The following is a 14,628-nucleotide window of genomic DNA, read 5'->3' on the forward strand; positions in this document are numbered from 1 at the left end:
CAGGGCAGCATCAGTCTCAGGCCATCGATGAACCCTTAGATGCTGGAAATCCATCATATGAAACAGGGGCTGTTACCTCGCAGCTAAATTCTTTGTACGAAATCCAACATGATCAGACAGAGAAGTGCCAGGCTTAGGCCATCACTGAATCCATGGATGGGGGAAATTTATCTTAAGGCGCTGGGCATACTGCTTTGCATTTCAACACTCGTCACTTAAACGTTTATACGAAAATGTAGAAACACCATAAATAAGTACGTAGTTCAACAGGGATAAGATTGTTGGACAGCCGATACCGACAGGAATCAGCTTTTGAGATCTTCAAAAGACGATCTTGATTGACCTTAAATTAGCCGAAGTTTTTGGCGAGGTCTTAAACTTTCAGAAAACTTAACTTGAGCAAAAAAAATTAGCATGTCAGCTGCTCATTGCGTGTATTATATATAACAATATAAACAATAACTGTATACAAGTTCAGATTTTGGATTTAACATTCCGTAAGGCTTGGTAACTGTTATTGGTCTTAGTTTTCATTATCCAACCAAGAATAGTTAGCGAGCGTCATATCATTCTGTGTAAAGTATAGAGAATCTAAATTTGAGAAAAAGCAGGGCAAAGTATTGTACAAAATATCAAAGATATACAATTACTGGTCTGTCCATAACGCGCTTCTAGCAGCTCTCTTTCTGATCAGGCCTCTAGACGTTTGATGGCCATCTTTTCTAAGACAGGAGAATTGGGAACATCTTAGTCCTGTTCATTTATGCATATGTTGAAACATGGACATATGCAGACAGAAAACTACCTTTTATCATTGTAGTTTTAGAGACTGTTTTATAATTGCTTAAGACTAAGAACATTTGTTTTAAGACTAATAACATTAGATCAGGTAAATACAGCTTATTTTCCTTAAAATCTCATCAATACTTCCATTTATTTTTACAAAAAAAGGTTCATATAAACGTCTTTAGTCTGTTTACAATGTATTTTAGGCTTTATCCTGAAAAAAAACTATTTTTCAAAATTCAAGATTGATGATCCAAGATGGCGGATAGGTAATATATGCATGACGTCATTTTATGACGTCACCGGTGTTGCTATGGGCAACATAAGACTAAGTGCATCTTAATATTCTGTCATAAACACTTTTGGTAAAGTTATGTCGTATACTGTTTAGTTTTCAACCTATCTAGACGGTTTTGGCCAATAAAATCACATTTATGACGTCATAATGACGTCATATTACGTCACAACGACATAAACATACGGATGTTCTGGCCAGTGTTATAACTGACGCTACGGCCCGGAGTCTCTTTTGTTATTACACATGCTTCCAAATGTTTCATAGAATAACTCGAACGGCTCCCGTTGCACAAAAAGTGTAACGGCCACATACGGCGGTCGGGCGATTCATGACCCGAGGTCGGGTACACAGTGTAGTATTTCTATACATTTTATTTTTTTTATTGCAAGATAACATGTAGGCCTTACCCGTAATAGTTGCTCTATCGGGATCACTCAGTTTAACCATACTAATTGTTCCTTCGAACACGTTACACCCTGTTCACCCTAACCATTCTGATCGGAACATGACATTCATATTTCTAATGAAACATACTTGTCTTACAGACAATCTGTTTTGCTGTGCGTGCGTATGTTAGGGATAGTTCATTTTCGTTAACGACAATTTCAGTTATGGGATAATTGTAACTTTGGACTACATATATTTTTAAATGGAACAATGCTAGAATGTCTACGTACATGTAAAAATTGCTTGACAAATAAAGACGGCATATTTTTCATCTGTGTCACTGGAATGACATAGCCCTGAACAAGAGAATTCTCACCTGTGTCATAGGAATGACATAGCCTTAACATGGCAGATATGTCACCTGAGCCATTGAAATGATATAGCCCTCAACAGCAGAATTTCCACCAGTGTCATAGGAATAACATAACCTTCAGACGACAGATATTTTACCTGTGTCATAGGAATGACAGAGCCTACAGACGACAGAATTTTCACCTGTGTCATAGGAGTGACATAGCCTTCAGACGGCAGATATTTTACCTGTGTCATAGGAATGACATAGCCTTCAGACGACAGAATTTTCACCTGTGTCATAGGAATGACATAGCCTTCAGACGACAGGTATTTTCACCTGTGTCATAGGAATGACACAGCCTTCAGACGACAGAATTTTCACTTGTGTCATAGGAATGACATAACCTTCAGACGACAGATATTTTCACCTGTGTCATAGGAATGGCACAGCCTTCAGACGACAGAATTTTCACCTGTGTCATAGGAATGACACAGCCTTCAGACGGCAGATATTTTACCTGTGTCATAGGAATGACATAGCCTTCAGACGACAGATATTTTCACCTGTGTCATAGGAATGACATAGCCTTCAGACGACAGAATTTTCACCTGTGTCATAGGAATGACATAGCCTTCAGACGACAGAATTTTCACCTGTGTCATAGGAATGACATAGCCTTCAGACGACAGAATTTTCACCTGTGTCATAGGAATGACATAACCTTCAGACGACAGAATTTTCACCTGTGTCATAGGAATGACACAGCCTTCAGACGACAGAATTTTCACCTGTGTCATAGGAATGACATAGCCTTCAGACGGCAGATATTTTACCTGTGTCATAGGAATGACATAGCCTTCAGACGACAGAATTCTCACCTGTGTCATAGGAATGACATAGCCTTCAGACGACAGAATTTTCACCTGTGTCATAGGAATGACACAGCCTTCAGACGACAGAATTTTCACCTGTGTCATAGGAATGACATAGCCTTCAGACGACAGATATTTTACCTGTGTCATAGGAATGACATAACCTTCAGACGGCAAATATTTTACCTGTGTCATAGGAATGACATAGCCTTCAGACGGCAGATATTTTACCTGTGTCATAGGAATGACATAGCCTTCAAACGGCAAATATTTTACATGTGTCATAGGAATGACATAGCCTTCAGACGGCAGATATTTTACCTGTGTCATAGGAATTACACAGCCTTCAGACGACAGAATTTTCACCTGTGTCATATATAGGAATGACATAGCCTTCAGATAGCAGATATTTTACCTGTGTCATAGGAATGACATAACCTTCAGACGACAGAGTTTTCACCTGTGTCATAAGAATGACACAGCCTTCAGACGACAGAATTTTCACCTGTGTCATAGGAATGACACAGCCTTCAGACGACAGAATTTTCACCTGTGTCATAGGAATGACATAACCTTCAGACGACAGAATTTTCACCTGTGTCATAGGAATGACATAGCCTTCAGACGACAGAATTTTCACCTGCAAACCCTTCTTGTGGTCGACCTCAACTAGTAACCAGTTTTGAACGCCACTTGCCAGGCAGTACGCGGGTTGTCTATCCACATTCCTGCTGGATCAGGACAGGGTACCAGTGCATGACGACAAGTGTTAAACTCAGTACGTACAAAGGATGTTGTGTGTATGTCCGTGAATGTTTGTAAATACTGAACTACCCGCACTACATTTAGTAAGGACAGAAATGTAAAATTCTCACATGCTTAAATATAGAGGAAAGAGGGGCACAGGTTGGACTATTTCAGCTTAAAGAAAGTAGAAAAGTCAGACGGTGTGTTGTTTTGGTCGGACTGTCATGGCGGACAAATAACTATCTCACTGTTCATGCCACCTTAGGTAGTGTGTTGAAGGTGTCAAACTGAGACCCAAGGCACCATAGTGTGTATTTTTGAGGCCGCTGAAGGATTCGACACAAACAAATCAACACTTTAAAAGGGACAGACTCGACATAATGATAGCAAAAACATTCTTTTTGATTTGATTTGATTTGATTTATTAGGCTGATAACACATATGTATGCAGCCAGGACTGCCCAACTAGCCGGAGGCTATTATAAAGGGCTAGCCCTCACAACAAGAACATAAACAATTCGGAACAGTTAACAGTTAACAGTGCCAGTTACAATTCAGATAGACATACTAACGGTACTACTACATAACAGATGTTGTGGCCAAACGTTAACAAGCTAGAATATCCGGCCTGGTCGTCGTGCGTTTACTACAATTACATTTATATGTCAGGTTAATATACTATTACATAACAGATGTTGTGCACTATATTTACATTGTCAATACAATATTATTCTATTGAACTATTTACTAAGTAGTTGTCGTCAAGTATTTCTCAAGTATTGTCCATAGTTTCTTTTTAAAGGAGCTGATGGAGCGGGTTGTTCGAGTTTCGCTAGGGAGAGTATTCCAGATAGTTATAGCTCTGATTACAAATGTTCTCTGGGACCTGGTGGTTCTACAAACGGGTATGGATAAGTGTTCACTATTCCGTAAGGGATACCGGGATTCTGTGGCGGACGCTCGCGCTCGAGGTAGCAGACTTTGCAGGTGTGGAGGACAGCTGAAATTATGACAATGCCATGTATAAGTGGCAATTGTTCCGTCATTACCCAAATTCGGTACATTTTCTCAGATGTAACTACATGGCAAGCCGCACTGGGTCAGTCTGCTGAGGGAGACTAGAATGACTGGTTGAAAGCTCTAGGTGAGAAAACTTCTTGGTGTTGGATGCAAAGTTTTAGCTTTAAACAACCACATGTATCATATAAAATTGAGATTTAACGTTATGTCAAGCGAAACAATTTACCTACATTAGGATCAACATCTCTTTTCTTTTGTTACTCACAAGTTTTGAAGGCCACCATGACTTCATTAACTGACTTAAGGACAATCTTATCTTCAACCATCGACGAGTTCTGAAGAATATACTCCAGGGCTGCTGCCCGCAAATCTGTCTCAGAGGACACGTGGGGCGTGTGAACCAGGAAGTCGAGAAGCAACTTTCCTGGCTCTGACTCCTCCTTAAAACACGCCGTGACGTTCATATTGACCTCATCCTCCGAAGTGACGTAACCGATCTTCATTTCATCAAACCACTGTTTGATTTCTGTGGGTGAACTGAATAAAGCTGATGAACTTCCACCTAGGCCGAATATTTCCCTCAGCCTGTACACCATCTTCCCCCAGTCACTTCTATCTGTGAATATGTAAGCATATATTACAAATATACACACGATTCTGGGACATTCATTCAACTTTGTGCAACACTCTATCCGACAACGTTTTACAAGTGAATTTTAATTCTACGTGGTAGTTTTCTTAGCTCTCATAACATCATCTGCAAATCGGATTCATGTTCATCAAAGATATTGCTTTTGTGTGTATTGTTTAGTGACTTGTCAAACATGTCATTTTCAATGTACAAGTGTTGGCTACAATATAAGCTCTGCACAACTTGAGTAGGCCGCCACTTTGTCTTCGTCATTTCCTTTGTAAATTGTATTATTGTTTCTTTGAATGAAAAAAAAAAGATATACAAAATTTAGTATGCTCCTACAAAGTTCAGGTGCCCGATAGAAGTAAGGGTGAACTTTCACAGCAAATGGATTGTCATCTCCGGGCATTTTAAGATAACAAGGAGATGGTAGGTCAGATAATAAAAGCACGAGCTTCATAAGAGCCTTTAAAAAGTTATGAAATTTCATTTAGAATAAGTTTAAAGTTCGAAGTTTTTGGTAAATAAATTGAGAGTGCAAACAAACCACTGGTTTACGGATTACCTGACTCCATTGCGATCAACATGTAACCACCGTCTGCTAGCTCTTCCCACATGTTCCGCAAGGTGGCGTGAAGGTCTTTCACATAGTATAGAACGTGGACGGCGTGGATCAGGTGAAACTTTGTCTCTTCCTTTGTCGTGAAGTACTCGTCTGCTGTCTGCTGGCGCCAGTCAAACTTCACTGCGCCGAGGCCGGTGTCTTCACGTACCAGCGACTATGCAATATACCGACACATGGTATGACCCTTGTCAACGAATTTGTATGCCAGAGAAACTATGGAAAATGTATCTGTACACCTCATCTGTATTGGTATAGACGGTAACCGCCCTTCGAAGTAACACACCAGTTTCGCAGGCACGCGGTGCGGCGGCAGCTGGCTACATTACATCTAAAGACTTGTTACACAACTTATTTATTTCAAAAGCAAACAACACATTACACAGACTTACAGGCAGCAAAGCTGATAAACGTAAGTCTAACTGGATATATATATATCAATAGCGGCAAATTAAGATTGTATAGAAAACTAAAATCTGACTACAATATGGAAACCTATCTGCATCACCCTGATTTTGAGCTAAGATCATCTCTATGTAAAATGAGACTAAGCGCTCACACATTAGAGATAGAGAGAGGAAGATATAAGAAACTGCCTGTAAACGAAAGATTCTGTAAATACTGTAAAGAGGGAGCAGTGGAAGATGAAATACATTTTATCTGTCAGTGTCCTCATTACGATTTTGAAAGAAAGAAGTTATTCAAAGATGTCGCCAATATTTCCCCAAGTTTTTCATATCTCAACCAACAACAAAATACTATATTATTGCTAAAGTCCACCAACCCATTTATTTTTCAAAGAGTCGGACAATTCATCTCCCACTGCCTCCTGAGAAGAAGTCAAACCCCCTAATAGCATGACAAGAATAGTTGAATAAGATAGAATAGATTAGAATAGCAGTTACATTGTTCCTATTACCTGTTCACATATTGCATATTTACTTTTTTATCCTGTATGTATACCAACGTTATTAGATTTAAGTAGAGATAGTAGGTTCGATAAGTATATCGTACACGTAGAAGTTCCTGTCAGCAAATAGTCTTATACATGTATTACCACATTTTCTTGTCAATGTCTGTATGCAATTAGCCCTCGGGCAGGAATTTGCAATAAACAACTTCATATATACATAGCTACAACATACGGGAACTTATTAACAACGAACTAAACATTGTTTAAAGCTATCTAATGCTAATGCCCCTAGTACTGTACTTGGTGACAGCGAGTTTCACTCTGCGATAGTTCTAGGAAAGAATGAGTTTTTGAACAAAGTACGATTCCCACCTTATATCGCCCGATCATTTCTTCCGACGGCTCCACGACCCTGATGTACACACTGCTGTGGCGCTGTAGGAGCTTCTTTAACATGACGCTGTCAATCTCTCCTACAAAGGCATAAAGCTATAATCCCCAACCAAAATCTATGGGCAAGGGGGCTCTATGTTGGCCGCCTGTATCCATCGTCCACCCCACGCCGAGGATAAATACAGGCGGCCAATTAAATAAACCGTCCCACCGAATCTGCTTAGAGATTAATAAAAAATACGTTTGGTCAAAATTGTGTTTCTTATCATTGTTTGTCGTGAAATACTACAGTACATCAAAATAATGATGAATATCTGCAGTAATCAATTGACACTGGTCTCATTCTAAACATGTCTGTATCGGTATAACCGCCCTTCGGCGTAACAGACCAGCTTCGCAGGCACGCGGCGCGGCGGCAGCTGGATATCACACCGAACGACTTGTTACACCTAGTCTTTACACATTAAATTGCAGGAGTTGTTTAAAGCTTTCTAGTGATAATGACACAACTGTGCTTGGTGGCAACGAGTTCCAGTGTACAATGGTTCTTGGAAAATACGAGTTTTTGAACACCTCGATTATAACTCTGATCTTTGAAGGCATTACTATTTCTTGCTCTTTTCTGGGCTGGTATCAAAATTAGTGGTTGGTACGTCCACCAGTTTATTTGTCATTTTGTACATCATGCATAATAGACTGGACATTTTTTGCCTATCTTCCAGTGACATCCACTGTAAGTTTCTTTTCATTTCGGTTACACGTCTATATCACCCCTTTCATAGTTGTTAAGAATCTTGCGGCTTGCTTGCTGCCTCACCTGATCCACTCCCTATCCTTAGCACACGCACATCTTCGCCCGACTCACACAGGATAGAGTCTGGAACCATGGCTCCGTACGATAGATCCCCGTGCCCGCTCACGTCAAAGGAGTCAAGAAAGGCTCGAAAGCTTGACAAGTACCGAGGCATAGAATATGTTAACAACGCTCCGAAGTTATCCATTGCTGTAGAGGGAAAATAAGAAAATTAGCATTGTTTTATCCGATATTCCAGCATATATGGAGGGACCTTAGATTCCCTGATCTAATAAAAATATACGTCTCTTTATTTATTTAGATATTTATTAATTGATTGATTCATTGCCCATCTGTGGGTAACAGTTTTTTTTTTTCAGGAGAGACTGGGGTACAACAATACATCATCATAGAACTACATAAAGTTACATTACATCTAGTTATTTAAAAGAAACAAAGGTGTAACTTTGTGTTTTTAGTTTACTCAAACAAGGGTCACAACCCGTATTTTATGAAGGCCACGTCCGTTACGTTTATACCAGTACGTACAGCGCACGTGCGTCGCCCGTACTGGTTGGTACGGGAGGTGAATTCGCAGCCCGAACGCAGAAACAGTTTTACATGCACTTAAAGTGCTACGACGTGTCTGCGTGCTCTCAAATGACGCAGGATTCAGAAAGAAGGTGGTACTAACTGATCCCAAAAAATTTTCCCACGTTTTTGCACGTAGACAGCACGCAGTTGCACGTACAACGGGTTGTGCCCCCGCGTTATTTATGTCCCTCATGGATTGTTCGAACATCTCAAGTGATGACACTGTTTGTGACCCATGTGGTAAAGAGTTTCATGCTGCAGTAGTTCTGTATGTGAATAATCTCCAAGCAGATTCGGTGGGGCAAGGGGACTTTGTGTTGGCCCCTGTACCCATTGGCCGACAGTATCTAACGTTTAGGCGCTCCACAAATCTGCTGCAGAACGCACCAGGGCGGGGCTATCCTTTTAAAATCGGCGTCGCTTTCCCTCCCTGGTAACCGTTTAAACATCGCTTGGTAAAACTTTTACTGCACTGGGATTAACACGCATCCCAAACATTGCAGTCAGCCAGCCGCGCTGCGCTTCTTACATTCAATGACTTGATATCATCACAAAGTATAGCATCATAGCGTAATATGATATCGGTTTCCTTCGCATGATAACAAATATTTTTAGAGATATCATAGATAAGTTAAACGTATATGCTGTAGAAGGGAGAGGGATCATTTGTGTTTATTGATGAGTTATGCTCCGACTGCCAGTCAGGAACACCCACAGTGTGCGGGTATTACCCTCCAGCAGTGGTACTCTGAATCTGGCCAACAGGTCACCATCAGGAGTGACGTGAGCTCGGATACAGTTGAAGGGGGTACACATATCATCATTCCAGCGGACATTCTTCCCACGTCACTTATTCCGGACATAACTATACAAGACCCTGTCAAACAAAAACAGACTCTTGTAGAACTCACTGTACCTCTTGAACAAAATGCCCGCGATGGAGAAGACAGAAAAGGGCAAAGTACGAAGACTTGTTGAATGATATTAACAGTCATAGTGGCTACGAAGCTACTCTTGTAACGATTGAAATAGGAAGTAGGGTGTGGTAAGTGGGGAAAACACCTCGAAGTTAAAATCACTATGTGTTGTTAGCCACAAGGACAGGGAAGTGCGACATCTGAAAACCAGACTGGGCAAATGTGCAATATGTACCTCGTCATTTACTGTACAAGAAATACTGTCGGTTGGGATAAACCTATGGGACTATTCTCATTCTGTAAGTAGCTTGCTCCACAAAGAAGTGCAATAGTCAAATAGTGCAATATATTAATGAATACGTTTTATTATATTGATTATTGAGACCTAATAAATCCCTTTTAAACTGCAGTTTCGAAGTCCAGATAGCCTGACGCACGCATACGTACCTTGCGTGAGTTTCTTAGCTCATATTAAGGGATTGACCTAGGTGTTTTAACTGTTCGTCTTGTATGTTTGTCAAAACTTAATAAAGATTCCCTAAAACTCCTGACAAAAACTTAACACCTACCTTCAAATCGGCCGAAATGTGCCAGAGTGATTAGATTTGAAAGGCTTCTGCAGCAGATTCGTGGGCCGAGCGTTGGATACAGGCGGCCAACAAAAAGTCCCATTGCCCCACCGAATCTGCTTGGAAATTATATGTGAAGGCTTTTTACTGCTGTTTGGAAGTGTCAGAACATCAGAAGTATTCTTACCCAAGGCTGCTGTCTCTGCCAAAGTTCACTTATCGGCTTATCCCCAGGCTGATCACAAGCTCAGTGCAACACACGCCTCTGCCCTACGCCTAGATGGTGATGGTGGCCCAGTATTGGTCAAATTTGAAAGGATCTGCCTTATTTGGAGGTGCTATTACTGGCCGCTATAATGTTACTAGGAATGAGCCATCCTGTTTGTTTGGCGCAGTTTCTTCTAGTCTTTTTAGACTGACTGACAGAGACAGACATTTCTGATCATAAGGTTTAACACGTTTTCTGGTGGTCCTTTAGGAGAAGAATGTCAGTTATAGATACATGTACTGCCGATCTCTGCTCTCAGAAGCCAGTCAAAGGGACTGAGTGGCTTCTATACCAATACACACTATCCTCACAAAAAATAACAAAACAAGAGGACATCACCTAGTACGCTTTCACACATTTTCCTGCAAAACAGACACTTACAGACGGAGGTAGCTACTTTCCACGGACAGTAATAGAGAGGAATAGTCTGCCAGGCAATCTTGTTAGCGCTACATGAACTGATCAGTTCAAAGCTGGGGTTGCCAATACCACGACTTATGTGTGTATCAGGTGCCACATTGTGAGATCAGGTCAAAGGTCACAAAGTTCTGTTTTGTTCATATTTCAAGGCCAGCCGAGTTCGCAGAGGTATGTGAGTGAAATTAGCGCGTCTCGATTCAGCTGCTTTTCTGTTATAATAAAGCGAAGGGTCTCTGGTATGTTGGTGTGCATCTTGTTGTTCCATTTATGTCGGTAAGACTTATAGTTCTGTAGTGCTGATGGTTTTTCTGTGGATGTTTTATTTGGCTTGCATTGTGTTTATAGTAGATAGTAGATCAGTTCAGCCAGGTATCGTTCAGCTCTGTAGGGTAACCTTTGACCCACAGATGTTCGGCTTCACATAGAGCGTGTTTAGCTGTGGTAATATCCTAACCAGTGCAGCGGTGATAAAAAGACAAGAAAATGGGGATAACTATTTTCAATTTCCTGGCTCTTCCTTTGCTGAGTTTGGCGTCACCTCGTGATCTGCAAAGTAAAAAAAAAAAAAATTCAACATTCTCGACCGCTAAATCTGAATGCCAACATTTTAGCCAGTCTTTGCAGGTATGTTGGTTTTGGTCGATTGTGGTCTAATTATGTAAAATCTATTTATGTTAAATCACATTTGTTGTTATATGTATATACATATATATACGTAGCTATTTGAACAAATAGCAAATATCCTTCCCATATATGCCTTTGCGATCAAAATTTAGACAAAATACTAGTACAGTCAAACCTTGTGGTTAACAAATGCTCGGTGTGTTATGACCTGATACTCGACACCAAATAGGGTTCCTAATTGGTCAACATTGTTTAAATATGATAACATGACTAATCTTTTCCCGTTTGTTTGCACCTAGACCCGCGGGTCTGCACCTTTGGCGAGGCCTGGTTTACGTCAGTTTGCACTCTGACCTGTCCCGACGGGTTCGCCAAGGACGAGAACGGCTGCGACCTCTGCCGACGTGCAGGTAAACTGCAGCGTAAGAGGCACGGTGGGAAAAATACAGAGCAGAATAGAATTCACAGAATAGAATGAGATGGAATAGAACACGATAGAATAGAACACGATAGAGTAGAGTAGATTAGTTTACAGTAGTAACTGGATAACTGTGTTCTCTCTCTGACTCCCCAGACCAGCCCTGCTGCCTCCCCACGCCTGTGAGAGTTTACAGTAGTAACTGGATAACTGTGTTCTCTCTCTGACTGCCCAAACCAGCCCTGCTGCCTCCCCACGCCTGTGAGAGTTTACAGTAGTAATTGGATAACTGTGTTCTCCCACTCTCTCTCCCCAGACCAGCCCTGCTGCCTCCCCACGCTTCTGAGAGTTTACAGCAGTAACTGGATAACTGTGTTCTCCCACTCTCTCTCCCCAGACCCGCCCTGCTGCCTCCCCACGCCTGTGAGAGTTTACAGCAGTAACTGGATAACTGTGTTCTCCCCCTCTCTCTCCCCAGACCAGCCCTGCTGCCTCCCCACGGCTGTGAGAGTTTACAGTGGTAATTGGATAACTGTGTTCTCCCCCTCTCTCTCCCCAGACCAGCCCTGCTGCCTCCCCACGCCAGTGAGAGTTTACAGTAGTAACTGGATAACTGTGTTCTCTCTCTGACTCCCCAGACCAGCCCTGCTGCCTCCCCACGCCTGTGAGAGTCTACAGCAATAACTGGATAACTGTGTTCTCCCCCTCTCTCACCCCAGACCAGCCCTGCTGCCTCCCCACGCCTGTGAGAGATTACAGTAGTAACTGGATAACTGTGTTCTCTCTCTGACTCCCCAGACCAGCCCTGCTGCCTCCCCACGCCTGTGAGAGTTTACAGCAGTAACTGGATAACTGTGTTCTCCCCCTCTCTCACCCCAGACCAGCCCTGCTGCCTCCCCACGCCTCTGAGAGTTTACAGTAGTACCTCGATAACTGTTTTCTCTCTCTGACTCCCCAGACCAGCCGGCCTGCCCTCCCCATGCCTGTGACTTGGTGCCTGACTCTCCGCATACGTACGGCCAGGCCCCGTGAGCGTTCGGGGTGGCGGCAGACGGGAACGGCTGTGTAGGGGATCCTTGCGCCTGCTACCGTGAGTATGGGTAGTCTACAAGCAGAGGTTGATGGAGGGGGGGGGGGATCGTTTCCTTTTTACACATGGCCCTTTTTTGTCGCTATGGGCTACTTAACACTAATATTGGAGTTTTTATGTTTTTGTTTTCCATGGCCTTTGGGTGCCGTATTTGGCACTGACAAATGGATAGTGCCTGCCCAATTTGATACTATCTTTTGCTCATCTGCTTAGCACTCAGTATTTGGAAAAGAGTACGGGAGTTAAACACACACCACTACCAGTGGACAAGCCCCCAGCTGTAGTGATTACTCAACGTGCTGTAAATATGTGGCCCAAATGTTATAGAGAAAGAAGCCGCCCAATACACTTTACACCTATGTGTGGTGAAGATTTAAACTTAAAGTTGGGTTTGTTGATATTTTTAGTGACGTCTCAGGGAGGAGCCTAATGGTACAGTATTGTGTGCAGTTTGCAAGAATTCTAGGAATGGTACAGGCATTTTGTCCACAGGAATGGAATGTCCACAGGCATGTCTCTGACCCACATATATGCCCACATTCCTGGAAACCCTGGGGAACACCTCTCTGCCTAAGATGGCCCTACTTTCTGTGAGCCCGGGGCTCGTTCACTATACACTCAGGAGAAGAGTGCACTGTATCTGTCTAGACTTATCAGGTACCAAGTCTTCCTCAAAATCTTGAAATGATGGCAGTGCCATGAAAACAATAACCATTACAGCAACCACCGTCGCCATGGCAATGTATGTTTTCATTGCCAGTCTTGTTAATAATCTTTTTCAGAGCAGCTAGAAGGCTGCAGCACGATGCCATGCTACTACTGGACGACATGCGCAGTTTGCCGTACAGACCACAGCGGCTGCGCCAACTGCTATCCTCCATGTGCCGGTAGGCGGCGCTTTTCGATAGTCTCTACCAGGGCCCTTTGGCTCCATGAAAAATAGTCAAATTTCCTGAATAATTTCCAAAGTTATGCAACCAAAAGCTGTAAATGTGTAACCTATAAACAATAATTTCTAATCAAGCTTCTTTTCAGGTAGAGTTGAACTTAGAAAGTTAACCCTACCTAGACCGGGGGGGGGGCTAAAAGTGCCCGCGGCAACTTTGATTTCACCTAGCGTCTGAACGGCTAGCCGTAGAACGGCCAAACTTGGTGACTTTTCCTAGAATATTGTTGGCAACAATTCCTCAACATTGGAATAAGATAGTAATTTTTTTTGTTGCCATGGCAACGGGTTTCTGACAGGCATTTTTTGCTAAATTTAGTACTTTTTGTTTCAACAATAGAATTTTATGGGTTTTATGTCAAGTTACTCATGGTTTCTAACATCAATAACATCCCATAAAATTTTATGTAAATTTTATCATTAAATATGCATAATGTATGCTAATTTAATGACGTCATTGGCCAAAATCCAAGATGGCGGACCATATCATTAGAACAGGTATATACAGGTTATTTTCATTAAAATTTCACCAATACTTCCATCTCTTTTTCCAAAAAAGGTTTAAATGAAGGTCTTTAGTATGTTTACAATGAATTTAAGGCTTTATCATGAAAAAAAAACAATTTTTGAAAATTCAAGAATGATGATCCAAGATGGCGGATATCTTAAATATGTATGACGTCATTTTATGACGTCACCGGTGTTGCTATGGGCAACATAAGACTTAGTGCACCTTAATATTCTGTCATAAACACTTTTGGTACAGTTATGTTGAATACCATTTAGTTTTTAGGGAAAAACCTTAGACGGTTTTGGCCAGTAAAATCACATTAATGACGTCATAATGACGTCATATTACGTCATAACGACATAAAAATTGTAGATATGATAAATTTCCATTAGTCCACCATTTTCTGAAAATTTGGTGGTCATACGACATACCGTTCGCGAGTTCTTGGGGG

General features: G+C 41.7%; 1 protein-coding gene and 1 pseudogene across 1 annotated transcript; one reads left to right on the top strand and one right to left on the bottom strand.

The window, feature by feature from the left end:
• Nucleotides 1-4,716: 4,716 nt before the first annotated feature.
• LOC109472447 (histamine N-methyltransferase-like) lies at nucleotides 4,717-9,230 on the bottom strand. The gene is made up of 5 exons (XM_019772230.1): nucleotides 9,146-9,230; nucleotides 7,845-8,030; nucleotides 7,007-7,107; nucleotides 5,665-5,878; nucleotides 4,717-5,081 (listed from the first exon to the last, which is right to left on the bottom strand). The coding sequence occupies exons 1-5, from the start codon at nucleotides 9,228-9,230 to the stop codon at nucleotides 4,723-4,725; spliced, it is 945 nt and encodes a 314-aa protein (XP_019627789.1). The 3' UTR covers nucleotides 4,717-4,722.
• Nucleotides 9,231-11,071: 1,841 nt separating this feature from the next.
• LOC109472451 overlaps nucleotides 11,072-14,628 on the top strand; it is a 3,749-nt pseudogene continuing 192 nt past the window's right edge.

Source organism: Branchiostoma belcheri, unplaced genomic scaffold, assembly GCF_001625305.1.
Source record: "Branchiostoma belcheri isolate BF01 breed outbred unplaced genomic scaffold, Haploidv18h27 scaffold276, whole genome shotgun sequence".
Lineage (NCBI taxonomy): Eukaryota > Metazoa > Chordata > Leptocardii > Amphioxiformes > Branchiostomatidae > Branchiostoma > Branchiostoma belcheri.

What these genes read in the sequence shown, in the direction of transcription:
- LOC109472447 (XM_019772230.1), bottom strand. Translation starts at nt 9,230, where the DNA reads ATGTGTACCCCCTTCAACTGTATCCGAGCTCACGTCACTCCTGATGGT. An exon ending in AAGGATAGGGAGTGGATCAG is followed by an intron (nt 7,108 to 7,844) that starts GTGAGGCAGCAA and finishes ATGCCTTTGTAG; the next exon opens with GAGAGATTGACAGCGTCATG. An exon ending in GTTGATCGCAATGGAGTCAG is followed by an intron (nt 5,082 to 5,664) that starts GTAATCCGTAAA and finishes ACATATTCACAG; the next exon opens with ATAGAAGTGACTGGGGGAAG.